At 41.6% G+C, this 19292-nt stretch overlaps 2 protein-coding genes across 10 annotated transcripts in view; one reads left to right on the forward strand and one right to left on the reverse strand.

Moving 5' to 3' along the window:
• Positions 1–19292, forward strand: part of LOC121876891 (protein unc-50 homolog) — a 97526-nt gene that overhangs the window by 46220 nt on the left and 32014 nt on the right. Inside the window, exons 1-2 of one of the 4 annotated variants that reach the window (XM_042382459.1) lie at positions 17620–17747; positions 18873–19004. In XM_042382459.1, the coding sequence (XP_042238393.1) occupies positions 17743–17747; positions 18873–19004 (137 nt within the window). In that variant the 5' untranslated portion in view covers positions 17620–17742. Of the gene's footprint in view, positions 1–17619; positions 17748–18872; positions 19005–19292 lie in introns of those variants that run through there. The other 3 variants (XM_042382460.1, XM_042382462.1, XM_042382461.1) reach the window with 3 other exon arrangements.
• Positions 8341–13025, reverse strand: LOC121876889 (low affinity immunoglobulin epsilon Fc receptor-like). Of its 6 annotated transcripts, none has more exons than XM_042382455.1 (7): positions 12925–13006; positions 12066–12225; positions 11661–11766; positions 10958–11092; positions 10356–10438; positions 9645–10247; positions 8341–9418 (listed from the first exon to the last, which is right to left on the reverse strand). In XM_042382455.1, the coding sequence occupies exons 6-7, from the start codon at positions 9939–9941 to the stop codon at positions 8798–8800; spliced, it is 918 nt and encodes a 305-aa protein (XP_042238389.1). In that variant the 5' UTR covers positions 9942–10247; positions 10356–10438; positions 10958–11092; positions 11661–11766; positions 12066–12225; positions 12925–13006; the 3' UTR covers positions 8341–8797. The 6 variants fall into 6 exon arrangements, with proteins under 6 accessions (XP_042238389.1, XP_042238387.1, XP_042238386.1 ...); XM_042382453.1 differs by having other exon boundaries at positions 8341–9430; positions 9627–10247; XM_042382452.1 differs by having other exon boundaries at positions 8341–9430; positions 9597–10247.

Consider the following 19292-nt stretch of genomic DNA (forward strand, 5'->3'; position numbering starts at 1 on the left):
TTTCTCGTCTCTCTCTCTCTCTCTCTCTCTCTCTCTCTCTCAACACGTCATTTGCCACTTGCTGGAAAACCTTGGCTTGCTGTCATCATTCCCTCCACCAATACTACACACCACCCCCCACCACACACCACCATAATCACCATACTCCACCACACACCACCGACCATCTTATAACATTCTTTCGACAACCATGGCCACAGATGTTTCCTATTTCAGGTGTAGAGGCCGCCTCAGGTGTAGAGGCACAGGTACAGGTAAACTTTTTCATTCATTAAGGAAGGTTACTCAGCGGAACTCCCACACCACACCTCACTCTCAGGTTAAGTTAGGTTAGGTTAAGTTAGGTTAGGTTAAGTTAGGTTAGGTTAAGTTAGGCTAGTTTAGATCAGGCCAAGTCAAGTCAGGTTAAGGTAAAGTTAGGTTAGGTTACGTTAGGTTAGGTTAAGTTAGGTTAAGTTAGGTTAAGTTAGGTTAGGTTAGGTTAAGTTAGGCTAGTTTAGATCAGGCCAAATCAAGTCAGGTTAAGGTAAAGTTAGGTTAGGTTAGGTTAGGTTAGGTTAGGTTAGGTTACAAACTAAACACCCAAATAAGAACAGCATTATTACTACACTGAGACTCTAACTGGATACGTTCGCTTTACACCTGTTCGCAGACTTGATGAAGGTAGTGAAGATTTTCCACACACACACACACATACACACACACACACCATAAGAATAAATACCCAAAATGGCGTCCAAACTACACAGAGACTAAACCTTACTTAAGTGAACGTATTTTATTGAAGTATAGTCACAGTGTAATTTCTACGCCATAAGTAACGCCTGTTTGATTACATTCCAACAACTTCACTAATTATCAGGTATATATATTTTTTACTGTAATGACCTTTATGTATCTGGGCCGTGTGTGTGTGTGTGTGTGTGTGTGTGTGTGTGTGTGTGTCTTTAATTTATTTTTTCCCTTGTGTTTCGCCATAATTGTACCTGGTGACCCTAAGCACTGGTACCGTTGTCTCACGTCAATAGGTAACACAGGTACATTTATTCGAGCATTTTTGAAAAACAATTATGGCTCCCAAATGCTATACTGCTATATAGTTTAGGCCATTTTGGAACATTGGCGAGTGAATACCTTTGATATGTTTGTGTTATGTGCGCCATGTTTTGACTGGGGGGCTCATCTCTCATTGGATAGTAAAACAGCCAATCAGATAGACGCTTTCATTGACCCTCTGACCAGTGCATACCTTATTAACGACAGGGTAACCACTCTAGCCGCTCCTCACCTCACCTCACCCCAACAGGTAAAACAACACAGGCTAAATATTAACTTCTCTCTGATGATTCTCGTGTTATTTACCTGTGCATGCGGCTAGAGAGCGTCCGTCAGCCAGGCTATGAGTGATGGGAGACCGTGACGATGTGTTTTTTATAGAATAGGTCAGTGATTATTATGAAGCAGTGTCTTATAACCTAACCTAACCTGACCTAACTCAAGCTAAACCTGTGTGTGTTAGGGATGGGGCGTGAGTTAGTGACCCCATGTACTGTTGACATTTCCCACACACACACACACACACACACACACACATATACACACACACACACACAAAACACAACAACACACACACACACACACACACACACACACACTATCAACTTTCAATGTGTACAATAAAATCTTGATGACATTATTATTCATATTTTATACTTGCAGATATTTCTAAATAGTGAGAATTTTACTTGAATAATTCTAAGTATAAATGTGTGTGTGTGTGTGTGTGTGTGTGTGTGTGTGTGTGTGTGTGTGTGTGTGTGTGTGTGTGTGTGTGTCTGTGTGTGTGTGTGTGTGTGTGTGTGTGTGTGTGTGTCTATCACTCTTATTTGGCCTCTCTCTCTCTCTCTCTCTCTCTCTCTCTCTCTCTCTCTCAATTTCATCTACAACTTCAAAATAATATATCTTTTAGTCTCAACAAACCGACTTTATATAGAGATATATTTAAATAACAGTGGAGAGATCTATAGCGTGAAGACCTGCCATTAGTCTATCTGTCTGCAATGTATGTGCGTGTCTGTGTGCGTGTCTGTTTCTGTGTCTGTATATTTCTGACTGTTTGTTTGTGATCTGTGTGGTTGTATTTGTGTCTGTCTGTCTGTCTGTCTGTCTGTCTGTCTGTAGCGTGTAGCCCAGGTGTAGCGTGTAGCCCAGGTGTAGCGTGTAGCCCAGGTGTGTGTGTGGCCCAGGTGTAGCGTGTAGCCCAGGTGTAGCGTGTAGCCCAGGTGTAGCGTGTAGCCCAGGTGTAACGTAGCCCAGGTGTAACGTGTAGCCCAGGTGTAGCGTGTAGCCCAGGTGTAACGTGTAGCCCAGGTGTAACGTAGCCCAGGTGAGGAGAACCCGTCTTCCATTATCAACCAGTGCCATCTCTTCCGCCTTTCATCTTGGCCTCTCACTTCCTCCCTCCGTCTTTTCATGTTATATCCCACTCTAATTATACACTCCTTCTCTGCTCTGTCATCTCCTGGGTGTGTGTGTGTATAGGAGGGAGGAGGGGGAGGCTGTGTGTGTGGGGAGGGGGGAAGGAGGCTGTGGGTGTGGAGGGGGGAAGGTAGGCTGTGGGTGTGTGTGTGTTTGTGGCTTTTGAGGTTTTGAGTTAAAAATTTTGATATTTATCTTGTGAGTTAAAAAATCTTGGTAATTATCTTGAGTTAAAAAATTCTCGGTATTTATGTTGTGAGTTAAAAAAGAAACTCCTCGGTATACCTCAATAACCGACGCACACAGGGACTTGACTGTGAAGGGTCGTTGGTTAGTGAATCAATGGTTATCGAAGCATTTAAATCCCATAAGAACATAACACATTCAGGGGGGCTAGGGACCGGCCACCCCCCTAAAACCCCCATAAGAACATAACACATTCAGGGGGGCTAGGGACCGGCCACCCCCCCTAAAACCCCCATAAGAACATAACACATTCAGGGGGGCTAGGGACCGGCCACCCCCCTAAAACCCCTGATATATCTCTGTTGTGTACAAAGCCAAGCAAGAAAATGAAGCAGATATAAAAAGCAAACATAATACGCATTAAATAAGGAATGGAAGGTATGAATTAAGACTTATTTACCTAGGTTGACCTGACCTGACCTAACCTACTCTAAGCTAACATGACCTGACCTACTCTAAGCTAACCTGACCTGACCTAACCTTATCTGACCTGACCTACTCTAAGCTGACCTACTCTGACCTGACCTACTCTGACCTAGCCTGACCTGACCTACTCTAACCTGGTGATGACGTCACAGCAGTTGGTAATTATGTAACAGCTGTTGGTGGTGATGTAACAGCTGTTGGTGATGATGTAACAGCAATACCTAACCAAACTTAACCTTACCTAACCTAATGCTAGCTTATCCTTAATAGTAGTGGTAGCGTTGCTATTATTGTTATTATTATATATATTTTCATTACTATTTTTTATGACGTCAATATTGTATTGTTCATATCTCTGACAATGACTGTGTTTGTGATTGTTAATTGTTCTCTTGCCTCGTACACAACACAAAATGTTTCCTTGTTCAGTATACGTGGCGAGGAGGCAGGTACTGTATGTCAACACGACCAACAGTTGCTTTAGTCGTATTAAATAAAATCCTTTACTTACTGCTGCATCACCTGAAGATTAACCACCCCAGTTGATTTCACCTGATGATTAAACACCCTAACGCTGTCTTGATGGTTAGGTTAGGTTAGGTTAGGTTAAGTTAGTGTTATATCAGACTAAGTTAAGTTAGATTGGATTAGGTTAGTTTAAGTTATATCTGGTTAGGTTAGCGTTATATTAGATTACGTTAGACTAGATTGGTGTTATATTAGATTAGGTTAAGTTAAATTAGATTAGGTTAACATTAGGTTAGATTAGCATTTGAATAGTTAATCTTAACCCCTTGGCTGCGGGAGGTTTCCTCTAAGCTGAATAAAATCGTCCGGTGGAGGTAGAATAAAATGACTCGTCTACAGGTAGTCCCATAGTTGTGTCAACAGGTAATTACGTGGATAAGTGATCTACGTGTCAGGTAACATCACCCACCTGGCTCCTTACCACGAATTATTATTACTCTAACACGAAGACACGAAATACGAACCAGTTTAGAACATTAATGAGGCACTTAAGAATGCCAAGCCTGTGTGGTGGTGATGGTGGTGGTGTGTGGTAGGTGATGGTGGTGGTGTGTGGTAGGTGATGGTGGTGGTGTGTGGTGGTGGTGTGTGGTGGTGGGTGATGGTGGTGGTGTGTGGTAGGTGAGGTGTGTGGTGGTGGTGGTGGTGTGTGTGGTAGGGTGATGGTGTGTGTGGTAGGTGATGGTGGTGGCGTGTGGTGGTGATGGTGGTGGTGTGTGGTGGGTGATGGTGGTGGTGTGGTGGGTGATGGTGGTGTGTGTAGGTGATGGTGGTGGTGTGTGGTAGGTGATGGTGGTGGTGTGTGGTAGGTGATGGTGGTGGTGTGGTGGTGATGGTGGTGGTGTGTGGTAGGTGATGGTGGTGGTGTGTGGTAGGTGATGGTGGTGGTGTGTGGTGGTGATGGTGGTGGTGTGTGGTAGGTGATGGTGGTGGTGTGTGGTAGGTGATGGTGGTGGTTTATTTAACGTGTCCTTGTTAGCCTTGTTAAAATACATACAGTAACCTCGTCAGTTTCGCTTCACTGTACACGTAATACAAACACCGTGGTTGTGATACCTTGAAGATTAACCTGCCCTGACCTGACCTGACTTGACCTAACCTGACCTAACGACAATTTAACCTAACTTAACGCTAAACCTAACTTGACCTAACGATAATTTAACCTAACTTAACGCTAACTTAATGCTAATCTAACGTTAACATTACCTAATCTTACGCTAATTTAAAATAACGCTTACCTTATCTAATCTAACGCTAATCTAACTTAACTTAGCCTAACTTATTCTAGCGTTAACCTAACCTAACCTAACCTAAACTAACCTAACGTAACGCTGACTTAACTTCACCTAACCTAAGCTAACATAACTCCCCAGGTAGCGTCAGAGTGGTTAATCTCCAGGTAAAAATAATCTGGGGTGCTAATCATCAGATGAGATGATTCAAGTTAAAAGATAATCAATTATCTAGACTAGACATCGTGTTCGTCTGTTTGTAACGTGACCTGTGTGACGCCCACTTGACCCTTGTGACCTGTGTGACGCCCACTTGACCCTTGTGACCTGTGTGACGCCCACTTGACCCTTGTGACCTGTGTGACGCCCACTTGACCCTTGTGACCTGTGTGACGCCCACTTGACCCTTGTGACCTGTGTGGCCCTTGTGACCTGTGACGCCGCAGCCCTTAGCGGCCTGTGCCGCCGCCAGCCCATGACCTGTGCTGACGCCCGCCAGCCCTTGCTGACCTGTGTGACGCCCACTTGACCCGCCCGCGCCGACCTGTGTGACGCCCACTTGACCCTTGTGACCTGTGTGACGCCCACTTGACCCTTGTGAACCTGTGTGCCGCCCACTTGACCCCTGTGACCTGTGCTGACCACTTCCCAGAGGCTCACACGTGCCTCACCTGAAGGTCGCCCTACGTATATTGTACAAATTTTCCCGGTCTTTAAATATATTTGCGTGTGTGTGTTAATGATGGGTGTGGTTTGTGATTGTGTGTGTGTGGGTGGTAGTGGTGGTGTGGTAGTAGTGAGTGGTAGTAGTGGGGTGGTGTGGTGGTGTGGGTAGTAGTGTGGTGGTGTGGTAGTAGTGTGTGGTGGTGTAGTGTGTGTGTGTAGTGTGTGTGGTGGTGTGGTGAGTGTGTAGTGGTGGTGGTGGGTGTAGTGTGGTGGTGTGGAGTAGTGTGTGGTGGTGTGGGTAGTGTGTGGTGGTGTGTGTAGTAGTGGTTTGGTGGTGTGGTGGTGGTGTGTGGTGGTGTGGTAGTGAGTGTGTGGTGTGTGGTGGTGTGGTGTGGTGTGTGTAGTGTGTGGTGGTGGTGTGTGGTGGTGTGTGTGGTGTGGTGTGGTGGTGTGGTGTGGTGTGGTGTGTGGTGGTGTGGTAGTGTGTGTGGTGTGTGGTGGTGGTGGTGGTGTGGTGGTGTGGTGTGGTGTGTGGTGGTGTGGTGGTGGTGTGGTAGTAGTGTCTGGTGGTGTGGTGGTGTGTGTGTGGTGTGGTGGTGGGGTAGTGTGTGGGTGGTGGTGGTGTGTGTGGGTGGTGTGGTGGTGGTGTGGTGGTGTGGTGTGGTGTGTGGTGTGTGGTGTGTGTGTGTGTGTGTAGTGTGTGGTGGTGTGGTAGTGTGTGTGTGGTGGTGGTAGTGGTGTGTGTGGTGTGGTGTGTGTGTGGTGGTGTGTGTGTAGTGTGTGGTGGTGTGTGTGGTAGTGTGTGGTGGTGTGGTGGTGGCGTGTGGTGGTGTGTGGTGGTGGTGTGTGGTGGTGGGAGCCTAGCAGCACAGCTCCACACAGCTTTGTACTGCTCACCATTTAATATAGAGGCAATATGAAGGCAGTGAAGTGCAAACGACTCACACACACCTACACACACACACACACACACACACACACACACACACACTACACACACACACACACATATACTTTAATTATATCTTACTTTTTGCTTCCTTATTTACTACTTTCTTGCTTAATACTTTTTATATACTCTTACATATTGACTGGACTTCACTAATCAATGTTTTACTCTCTCTCTCTCTCTCTCTCTCTCTCTCTCTCGTCAAGCCCGCTGAGTCTCGTAGTTATCATTGGTCACAGCCCATACACTTCAACCTCCCTGACCAATGAGAACTTACCGTGACCGAAACTGCTCTTGTGTCCAGCTCTGCGTGTGTGTGTGTGTGTGTTTAACCTAACGAGCCCCATGCAGGCACAAACAGACTCTATCACTAGGACCTGGACGACTAGGGGCCCTGAAGAAATTCCTGGTCTAATGGGGCCCAAACACTGATACGCCCCCTTATTAGTATATTTTAAAATGTGCCCTTATCTTGATATGTTTCAGAACTATTAGATTAGAAAGGGGCCTAATGGGACTGAGGACCGTATGACTAGGTATTAGTATTGGGGCCTGTTAAGACTGGGACCCATTTAATCTGCAAGTGGTGAGGAGTGGCAGAGTCAGGAAGGTGAAGAGGTTGGTTTGTGACAGTCACGATGACAGTGTCCCCTGACTGTCACCATTCACCCCCTCACATCACCACCTCCTCACCACTGTCACCACCTCGTCACCACTGTCACCACACTCCCTCACCACTGTCACCACCCTCCTCTCTACACATACAGTACCTCGTATGTGAGAACCTATCTGACTTACTTCAAACTATAATTAAGGATAAATTTTTAAAGACTCGTATCATGTTATTCCTCGTAAGTGAAAATTAACTTAATCTACAAAAAAGAAAATTGAATCATAATTCGTGCGTTAAAATTTGACCTTTTAAGATATGAAAACGTATCTAACCGATTCATTTAATTAACCTACGACTCAAAGCTGGATTCTCAAGGGCTACGTGAGTAACAAATGGCGTCTTTGGTGATCTGAGCCTTTAGTTGAGTGTACACGTGGACCATAAGATTAGTCCTCCAGTTTATTTCACCTTTTAACGCTATACGTGGGAGGGGATTAACTCAGGTTAGCATTAGATTCGATTGGATTAGGTTAGTGTTAGATTAGATAAGGTTAAGTTTGCATTAGTTTAAATTAGGTTAGAATCAATTTTGAGTTAGGTTAGGTTAGCGTCAGAGTTGTTTAATCTCAAGTTGCAATAAGATGAGTGGGCTAAAATCTTCAGGTGAACCAAATACGTTTCTCTGGCCGTCAGGTAATGAGGAAATATATCACAGGACGCATATAGAACTGTGTGTACTTACTGTCTTAGCACTTTCTTGTCACTTTCTACACTTGTCTTCGCCACTCTCACCTTATCATTCATCCGACATGCTTGGGTTACCCCTTCCTCCACACCACATAGAAAACGGGGGAAGAACTCACAGAAAATGGGAGGCGAGTATAGATATAAAAATGATAAAATACATATGTTTTAGATAATAGATATACATACATACATACATACATACATACATACATACATACATACATACATACTTTAGTGAAGGTGGTTAAGGATTTTGCATGAGTTAATATAGTAAGTAGATGGTTTGGTGTGTGTGTGTGTGTGTGTAAGGTCCTTGATTGCATGTGTGTGTGTGTCAGTAGCTCCACACACACACACATACACACACACACACACACACACACACACACACACACACACATTTTAAGATAGTGTCAATATTTTAACTTTTTATTTTCACTTAATCAAAAATCACCTTTCCATTCTCTAATACATTTTATTTATCTATGTAATTATTAAATAGTTTACAAATATTCATATCAATTACCGTAATAGTCACGCAATGTTTTTTTTTAATTTCAGTTGGACACATTTATATAACGGACTACTTCTCTCTCCATGTAATCCGTTATATGGAGGTTTTACATCTAAAGGACCTTGGATATAACGGACTTGCATCATCATATAGTCCGTTAATAGAGGTTTCGCTGTATAGTTATATAGTTGTACAGAGTTATACAATATATTTTTTATGGAAATATTCATTTGTATAAGAGTTTTTGTTTTATTATAGGAAATTTTCAGTTGCTTCTCCTTCCTTCTCTTCTTTTTCATATTCTTTCTTCGTTTCTTTTTCTTTTTTGCTCTTTATCTTTTCTCCATTATCTTTCTTTTTCTTCTTCTCACTTTTATCAATATAATTTTATATGTAATTTACGTAAATGTCAGTGCATTATATACTGGTTCACATCCTGTACTGTACTCGATGAAGTGGTTCACATCCTCTAGGTGCATGATGTAGTGGTTCACATCCTCTAGGTGCATGATGTAGTGGTTCACATCCTCTAGGTGCGTGTTGTAGTGGTTCACATCCTCTAGGTGCATGTTGTAGTGGTTCACATCCTCTAGGTGCATGTTGTAGTGGTTCACATCCTCTAGGTGCATGTTGTGGTGGTTCACATCCTCTAGGTGCATGTTGTAGTGGTTCACATCCTCTAGGTGCATGTTGTAGTGGTTCACATCCTCTAGGTGCATGTTGTAGTGGTTCACATCCTCTAGGTGCTTGTTGTAGTGGTTCACATCCTCTAGGTGCAAGTTGTAGTGGTTCACATATTCTAGGTGCAAGTTGTAGTGGTTCACATCTTCTAGGTGCATGATGTAGTGGTTCACATCCTCTAGGTGCATGATGTAGTGGTTCACATCCTCTAGGTGCATGTAGTGGTTCACATCCTCTAGGTGCATGTTGTAGTGGTTCACATCCTCTAGGTGCATGATGTAGTGGTTCACATCCTCTAGGTGCATGATGTAGTGGTTCACATCCTCTAGGTGCATGATGTAGTGGTTCACATCCCCTAGGTAAGTTGTAGTGGTTCACATCCCGGTGCATGATGTAGTGGTTCACATCCTCTAGGTGCATGATATAGTGGTTCACATCCTAGGTGCATGATGTAGTGGTTCACATCCTCTAGGTGCAAGTTGTAGTGGTTCACATCCTCATGATGTAGTGGTTCACATCCTCTAGGTGCATGATATAGTGGTTCACATCCTCTAGGTGCATGATGTAGTGGTTCACATCCTCTAGGTGCATGTTATAGTGGTTCACATCCTCTAGGTGCATGTTGTAGTGGTTCACATCCTCTAGGTGCATGATGTAGTGGTTCACATCCTCTAGGTGCATGCTGTAGTAGTTCACATCCTCTGGGTGCAAGTTGTAGTGGTTCACATCCTCTAGGTGCATGATGTAGTGGTTCACATCCTCTAGGTGCATGATGTAGTGGTTCACATCCTCTAGGTGCATGTTGTAGTGGTTCACATCCTCCAGGTGCATGATGTAGTGGTTCACATCCTCCAGGTGCATGTAGTGGTTCACATCCTCTAGGTGCTTGATGTAGTGGTTCACATCCTATAGGTGCTTGTTGTAGTGGTTCACATCCTCTAGGTACATGATGTAGTGGTTCACATCCTCTCGGTACTTTTTGTAGTGGTTCACATCCTCTAGGTACTTTTTGTAATGGTTCACATCCTCTAGGTGTTTGATGTAGTGGTTCACATCCTCTAGGTGCTTGTTGTAGTGGTTCACATCCTCTAGGTGCATGATGTAGTGGTTCACATCCTCTCGGTACTTTTTGTAGTGGTTCACATCGTCTACCATCCACCAGTCGAGCTGTGGGATAAACATAGAAATCATCATTGTTTACCTGATTAGTTGTAAAATATTATGCTGGTGTGTGTGTGTGTTTAGCGTACAGTAAACTCAACTAATTTTTTATACCGTTTAGAGAGAGTCATCCATGAAGGCAGGCAGGTAGAATCGTCGACCATTACTCCTCACTGGGATCCATACGACAGAAGTAACTGTAGTGCAGAATTAGGAGGTTAAGTCACTGGGGCAGCTGGGTAGGGAGGCAAATATACAATCATCTAACTCACCAAACATAGCAATTTGCAGGCAGTGGACAGATGGACACACTCAAACACTGCAGTCTTCGCAGGGTTGATAAATTGGGTCTATTATATACAGCAGGTTTTTTACTCGTGCATTAATTTCCAGGCAAAATCCTTACTGAGGTTTTATATATGAAAAAATTAACTTAATGTAACGTAATCCTTCCACGTCAGGTCTAATTACTGGAAGCTAATCTTACTTAACCTAACTTCCCTTATAGGTCCGGTGTTCACAGATGAAGACAAATAATAAGTTTTATCAAGGGTTCAAAGTTGACATGATATATATTTTATTCTCGTGTGTGTGGGTTTATGTGTGTATGTAAAGATAATTGTGAAATATCAATGTCCTTAAAAAAAATCAATGCCACGTCAGCCATCTTTGAACTTCAGATAATCAAAATATAATGAACCCTTAAAAAGTCTCACTAAAAGTCTTCGAAGCAGTATTCATCGCTCCACTTGAAATTGTTAGAGTGCTTCAGTGCCACACAGTCTTGGTCAGCGTATTCATCGGTGTCGTTCCCTGTGTGACCATTCGCACTAGGCTCTCCGTCTGCGAAACTTGAGAACCCAGGAAATTGTCGATTAATATTTAATCTTTCATTGTCACTTAGAACTTTTCTCATTAAGAATCATGGGTATATATTATAGAATGTTGGAGACAGAACACAGCCTTGTCTTACTCCCTGTATAACTTTGAACCAATTATTAAGTTCATGTTTTACTAACACTGCAGCCTCCTGTTTTGAGCTTCCTTAAATCCCATTTGATTTGATTTTTACCTGTTGAAATTTTAGCCTCACTAAACTCATTACTGGGACGTGATGTGACCCACAATCTGCCCCTGGTTAGGTCTTGGTTCGGGTTACTGGATTTTTTTTAATTCAAATGTAATTTATTTGAGTCCTAGTTGGTAAACATTCCTGTGTTTTAGGACGATACTGACCCTCCATCATCCAGGGATTTCAACCTCTCAAAATATTTAACTTGTATAACTAATACCCCAATTTTTTGCTAAAAATTTATCTTACAAACTTGGCTTCTGTACTGTACAGCATGTAAGCAATATCGACTACTCCATAGCCTGTGGATATACTGTAAATAAGGTATTTATCTATGAGCCACTAACTTGGTATAGGTGACAGCCTCTTCGTCCCACCACACGAAGGAACCCTCCACCTTGAGGTCACTGAGGCCGCTCCACACCTCCGACTTGTTGAGCGCCACCAACACTCCTGCCACCAGGATTATAAGAAAGGCTTCAACCATCACGGAGGAGAGTCTCATGGATAAATAACTGCTTTATTTACCTTGTGAATCAACAAACATGGAAGCTCGTTTAATGTATGGAAATAAATCTTTTTATTTATCAAGATTCATCAAGTGATTCTGGAAACTTATTTGATTTATAGAGAAAAATGCGTTTTATTTATAATGTGACTCAACCAGCATGGAAACTCGTGTGGTATAAATGGTTATAACTTCAGTGGTATAAACAAACGCACCTCACCTATCACAAGCCCACACAACTCACCTTCCACAAAGTCATTTTCCTGTTGAGACTCGATGAAACCCAAGTGGCTGTCCATATTCCTGCATACTTCCCAGGCAATGTACCATTTCGTCTTGTTGCTACTCACCCACATACACACATCCTCCCCCTGCAACCAGTCGCTTGGACAAGTGGAGGAAGCCTGTAGTGTGAGAACCTGAGATTAGAAACTATCGTGTGTAATGGTCAGCATGTTCGCCTCGCAAGCATGTAGTCTCGGGCTCGATCCCTGCCATATGACCGTTTAACCAGCAGTAATTGGGTTTGTGTCCTCTGTACCGATACTCAAAATATCCGCCAATATAGCTCATACTAGTGTGTTCCTGCTGTGGTGCTTTATGGCCAGACAGGTGATGATACGAGTGTCCCTTGTACCATTCATCGGATAGTGGGTTACTCTCCCCTCTTGACAGGATGCTGGTCCACCCAAGAGTTGTTCCATATTGTGTTCCCCACCTCACCCGCCCCCCCTTATAAGCTGGTTGATAGTTCCCAATTAATCGAAGACTCTGGTCCATCGGTGTCTGTTTACATGGTCGTGGGTGAGGGACGCGGCTCCTCACTTGTTAAGAGGAAGACAGTGTGCAGTGACTCGCTACAGAAGACGGGGGTGTACTAAGCCTCCTTCATCTCGTTAGTTTTATGGAAGTTGACACGACCCAACTTCTTACTGTCATCACATCTGTCACCTACACCACCACCAATCACTGTCACCTATACTACCAATCACTGTCACCTATACTACCAACCACTGCCACCTACACTACCAACCACTGCCACCTACACCACCAACCACTGTCACCTACATCACCACCACTATCACCATCACTACACCACTTACCACAGTGGCCAGCACAACCACCAGCAGTAGCGGGAGACGCGTCTGTGTGACCATCTTGGCAGGTGTCTGGTAGCTGTATGACGCGGCGAACACCTGTCTCCTCCATTTATAATCTTGGGTCCCCATTGACGTCACCAGCCTAGCTTCATGACGTCACTACTTCCCCCATTACGTCATCAACCCAGCTTAGTGATTTCTCTCATATAGTTTAAACATAACACCCTTAGCTTAAACAATACCCTTAGCTAAAATAGTACCCTTAACTTAAAAATGTCACTTTTAGCTTAAAAATAGCGTCCTTGGCTTAAACATAGCATCATAGACTTAAACATAGCACCCTTAGCTTAAACATAGCACTCTTAACTTAAACATAGCACCCTTAGCTTAAACATAGCACCCTTAGCTTAAACATAGCACCCTTAACTTAAACATAGCACCCTTAACTTAAACATAGCACCCTTAGCTTAAACATAGCACCCTTAGCTTAAACATAGCACCCTTAGCTTAAACATAGCACCCTTAGCTTAAACATAGCACCCTTAGAATGAAAGCATCAAAAGAGGGACCCGAATACATTCAAGTACCTCGCTTACACTGTAGAAGGGCAATGGTTATTTAATTGACGTTTATAAGCACCTCACAGGACATTGCCCAGTCAAGAGTTCATGTCTGGAGGTAGTGGATGGCTGGCCCCCTAGAAGCCACGAGTATAGTAAATTGTCTGAGTAAATTTTCTTTGAGTGAGAGTTGTGAAGCGTTGTAATAACCTGCCAGAGAGTGTTGTGACGGCATCGAGTGTGAGTTCCTTTAAGACCAGACTTGACCAACACTGGTACATGTTCAGATAAATTCTCGAGTCCGTACATGTCCAATACTTACCAGCAGTGTCCTTACTTGGAGCTGGCGGACGCTCGCCCCACAAGGGGTCACAGCTCAAGATTGAAGAAGCCGCAAGTCCAGAAAACCGTGAGGGCAAACTTTTTCGGAGTGAGGGTTGTAAACTCTTGGAACAATCTGCCAGAAAGTGTTGTGACGGCACCGAGTGTGAGCTCTTTCAAGAGAAGACTTGACCAACACTGGAGCGGGTTCAGGTACATTCAGGAGCCGGTGCATGCCCAGTATTTGCCAACAGTGCGTGACAGAGACGTGACCGATCGCCCGGGCGGCTGGAGCCGACCTTTTGGTGAAGATTATAAAGGAAAAGAGACGTGACCGATCGCCCAAGCGGCTAACAAGCTGATCAGTGGCGAAGAGGATAAAAAAAAAAAAAAAAGTACTTGCCAACAGCGTGTAGCAGAGTCCGTACATGTCCAATACTTACCAACAGAGTGTAACAGAACTTATATATGAACAGTACTTGTCAACAGTGTATAACAGACATGGACGACTGGCTAGGCAACCGACCAGTGGCGAAGAGAATAAAGTAGAAGTAATACTGAAGCAAAGTAAAGTAAAAGTAGTAATAAAGTAACAAAGAACACACCCACTGCCTGCCAAGTAAGTAGATAGAAGTGGTAGAAATGATAGATAAAAAAAATCGAATCAATCTTAACGTGAAGGTAACACCCTCGGCCGTGTAGCGTAGTTTCAACGTTATCCGGGTAACATTCTGATATGTTTACTCATTAAAACCGTGTTATGAAGGTGAGGTCATTATTACCTTGATCATGACTATTAATGACACCTTTATATATGTACAGTATATACAGTATGGACCCGCAGCCTCGATATACGAAACCTATGTCATAATTATTACAAGACTTAGAGTACACACCCTAACGTGGCTTTATATATGACTAATGGTTTATATGTGTATATGACAAGTGTTTATGTGGTTGATATAGAGTCAGGTGTGTTTAGATAGTGCTGGAAGGCCCACCCCACTAGACGAGCTGCAGCAGCGCTTCAGTGTACATGACCAACTAAAGACACCTGCGTAAATATCTTCTTTTTAAGTCGACGTGCGTGATGACCTCCCGGCACCTGTAACACATGCACTCACTCGCTGATCGTCATGGCTAGCATCTGCGCAGTTGGTTTCCTTAACGATGTGAAAAGGTATGATTTAATTATACAGGTCAGACGATTATTTGCCGAGTTGAAAGGTGTTTTTTGTAATGTTTGTTCACAGATGTTTACAATGGTACGATAGTGTTTGTGGCGGCTGTGTGTTTACAGATGTTAATGGAAATGAGTCTTTTTAACATTTGCCATAAACCGTCTTTTGTTCAATAAACCAACTGTTTGTTTACTTTTATTTGTATATCTGTACGGTCTCTACAAGATGAATCAGTGTGAAATAGTAATAGTAATAATAATAATAATAATAATGATAATAATAATAATTCAGTAAAATCATCAAACAAGTGTACAATTAATCTGGCATTGTATATAGACTATGCAGTAATACAGTTCAGCATGTGTTTAGACCACAAGGTTTTCAATTAGTAGTACTGTAAATTACCCTCGTGGGGATAATTTGACATTTTTCAGGAGTTAGCCTTTCTGGAGCTGCGTCCCTCGATATAATCAACCTTGCGTCTATTATTTCAAGTTCCAGTTTTACCGTCTTTAGTGAATTTCTAGATCTTAATGAACAAACTCAATGTATTTCTTCAATTAGTTTGGTTGTATTTCATCTTGAATTAATAGTAAGGTTGGTATTGCTTCTTTTGATAAGTTATGTGTTCTCGGTGAGGCTGAAAAAAGACTCAATAGCTGTTATTTTCAACATTTACAGCAACAAGTCCGTCTCACAAATGTACAGTAGGTGGGAGAAAAGGGAACATCATGCTATCCTCGTGTGTGACCCTGAATTAGAATGACATCTCTGACAATACTACATAAATTAAGAACGATATTAATGGACGGTAAATTTTTCCTGTCCCGACGCCGCCACGCCAGTTTTTTTTTCAATTAGATGCTTATATTGGTTAATTATACAGGGTGTCCACAAATGATTACTCTAAAAACAGTATGCTCTCATGCTTTAATTAGGGTAATCATTTATGGACACACTGTATATTTCCCAATTCATCCAAAGTCACTCGTGTGAGCCTTAAGTGTTTGTCATTTACTACAGACAACTTATAAATGTAAACTTGTATGTCGATTTTACTGATATATATATATATATATATATATATATATATATATATATATATATATATATATATATATATATATATATATATATATATATATCTCTCTCTCTCTCTCTCTCTCGGCATGGACACCTCCAGTGGGTGGTCATTACGTAAATAAGGTAAATATGTGTGTGTATGTACAGTACAGTATGTGTGTGTACAGTGTGTGTGTGTGTGTGTGTGTGAACTTTACCTGACTAGAACATAATCTCAAAATATACAGTTACTCTGAGCAAATTTCACATGTAGTCTTGGCTACAGCTGAGGGGTCAAAGGTCAAATATGGCTACGGGTGTGTCAGGTCCAAGGGCATTTTTTAGGTCTGGTCCAATTGTGTATCTCATTACTATTCATATAGACTCGTGGGAAAGTCACCTAATCAAGCTTTTGTGGATCACCTGGTATAATCACCCAGTTTATATCACCTGAAGATAAGCCGTCCTAATGTTACCGGTGTTTAATCTTAAGGTGAAAATAAACTGGGATGTCTAATCTTCATGTGATCTTATTATTTTGGTAAAGATGACAAAGTTACAGATTTAAATATTATTAGTGGAGCAAAATGTTACTTTCTACATCCTTGTGGTGAGAGACACAAGAGATGTGAAGACCTGTTGTGAGATGAGTAGTTGTGTGAAGGTATAGTGGGCAGTGTCAGACAGAGTTCGGGGTTCAAGGGTGATTTTAATGAAGAGGAAGGCGGAGGACCACATGAATCGTGTTATAGTACGAGGGATCGCCGGAATATTAGGCACCCAGTTTATTTCACTTGAAGATTAATGCTACCTGTGGGGTTAAATTAGTATTAGGAAGGTTAATCATCAGGCTATCCGAATTGGGAGTAGAGGATCAAATATATTCTATTTTTAGACAAATTTAGGGACATGTTAAACCAAACGGTGACCAAACTAAGGATATTGTGAGGAAATAGTTTGTCCTTCTTGGACTAATATAGTGAAGATCAATAATTCCCGTTACTCTTTTCAATATATGTGAAACCTTTATAATGATGTAGGTCAGCCACATTGGCTATTCAACTCTGGTTGTTACCGCTTCACATAAATGTAAATTATTTATGACTATACAATTTTAATCATTACGTTTATATCCACGTAAATTAGCTATAGATCTGTGATATTACTAAAAAAATAGTTTGTGCATATATTCATTGGTATAATCTCTCAAATGAACGCCAACTCATTACTTTAGGAGCTCGTTAACTAAACTTCTTCACGTGGGTATATTTTAATACAATTAAATCAGTGTCATGAAATATCATTCTTAACACAACACTGGAAATTACATCCGTGTAATATGTCCTCAATATTGTGTGTTGCTGCAGGACGGTGACGTTGACAGCTGGCAGAATCCTGGAGTAGAATTTATCCAATCTCTTTTAAAATATAATTGGTAGGTAGAAAATCAATATGAATTTAATTTTTTAACCTATTGTATTATTAAGGATTAAATTAAAAGCATTATATGGGAAAGTGAAATTTTTAGTTTGATCACACTCATTGATAAAGATTGTGTGATAGATGAGTTATGTGTTTATTAAGAGGGACAACAGCGGAGTATAACCGTTCACCAACAAGTGATGAAAACAAACCCGTCCTGAGTCTTGATACACCATTATTATTTCTTCACCAGGAAACTCACTCACGTTTGTGCTATGAGGTCAGTATCTCACCCACTGTTTACCGCTCATTACGCTTCACCATGAATTTTGATACTTTGATGAAGGTTGTGGCAGAGGCACGTTAATAAGATGAACTCCCCTGAAGGAGAGTCACGAGCCTTGTGTTCACCAGTTGTTGTGTCTGGTTATGACTCGCTATATTGAATCATTCACTCTGATATTGGTTGGCAGTTTTCATTTTAATAAAAGAGCTCAGGTTTATGCCTTAAACCAAGCATTATCACAAGTCAAACTGCCAAGTTTGCAACACAGGGTTTTATGAGACATTATTTGTAGATTATTGTCTGCAACAGAGGCCAGACTAAAACAACATTTTACATTCTAGAACATTTCTCACTTGAATGTGTAACATTTAATTTAATTTTTGTGACAGCTACTTGTTTCTCTGAGAATCTATAGAATAACAGGTGTTTTTTTATCAATTTACTTTAGGACTTGTTAGTGAGTAAAAAAGAAAGTTAATACTGGACTGTACTTCATATGTCTTGTGCACCTCAATCACCTGTTGTAGACTACAGTAGTTCTTTATAAAAGTCAACTTCTTTCTTACCTTCAGAATTTCATTTTTTGTAGATTTAGTTCCTGTAAATAATAGAGATGTATTCCACATGTCCATCTGCTTTTATTTTTCCACTTGATCTGTTGTTGACTTTGCCAGCAACTGAACGCTTCCAACAAGTGCTAAATTATATCATGAATTTTAGATAACATGAACCAACCTAATCTGATGATGACATATTTTCCTTTTATTTAGGCTAGTATAAGTAGGTTAGGTTAGGTTTATCTTATTTTGGATTAATGTTATAGTGTAGCAGTTGTTGGACTTTGGAGGTGAGGGTATTTGGAGCATTGTATAGTTAGAAACATATAGTACATTAATAACTATTTCCAAATTGGTAAAATTAAGTTAGATTAGGTCTTTTTCTAACTGTGCAGTAAGACCTACTTTGTTTGTGCCTCATTCAATGTATAATGTAAAATTTAGAATACCTTTGGCTTTTATCAAGTAACCTTTCTGTCTTTTCAATTTTTAGAGGAACAAAATATATTGGTTGTCAGTGATATATAGTCCTTAAATACATATATAGTTTTTGTTATTCCAGCAGCACGAGTCATAAATACCAGACCTCTCCGCCACCCACCCGCGCACAGTCACCCTCCTCCAGCTTAGGGTCTACCACAGTTCCCTTAAGTTATCGTACAGGCTCCCCACTTCCAACACCAGTGGCTCACAGGTCAGTTGTTGCATATGATGGGGTGCTTTAGCTCCAGCAGAAGAATTCTTTCACAGTATTTTGGGGAACATCAGATAATGTTATGGTGCGTTATCCTTGATGTTCATGACTTTCCAAGATAATCCAAAAGAAGTCGCGTGAAGATAAACCCTCTCGGCTTATTGCACCTAAAGATTAACCACTTTATCACTAACATAACCAAAACTAAGCTTACTTAACCAAACCTAACCTAACATAACCTTTTCAGGTAGTTTTAGGGTGTTTAATTATCATATGAAATAAGCTGGG

This window comes from Homarus americanus, unplaced genomic scaffold, assembly GCF_018991925.1.
Source record: "Homarus americanus isolate GMGI-L3 unplaced genomic scaffold, GMGI_Hamer_2.0 scaffold50281, whole genome shotgun sequence".
NCBI classification, from domain to species: Eukaryota; Metazoa; Arthropoda; class Malacostraca; order Decapoda; family Nephropidae; genus Homarus; species Homarus americanus.

Bases quoted from the DNA above. Each gene is read 5' to 3' on its own strand.
- LOC121876889 (XM_042382452.1), bottom strand. From the start codon at position 9,941: ATGCACCTGGAGGATGTGAACCACTACATCATGCACCTGGAGGATGTG. The intron at 9,431-9,596 runs GTGAACCACTAC...TACCTAGGGGAT, and splicing joins ATATCATGCACCTAGAGGAT to GTGAACCACTACATCATGCA.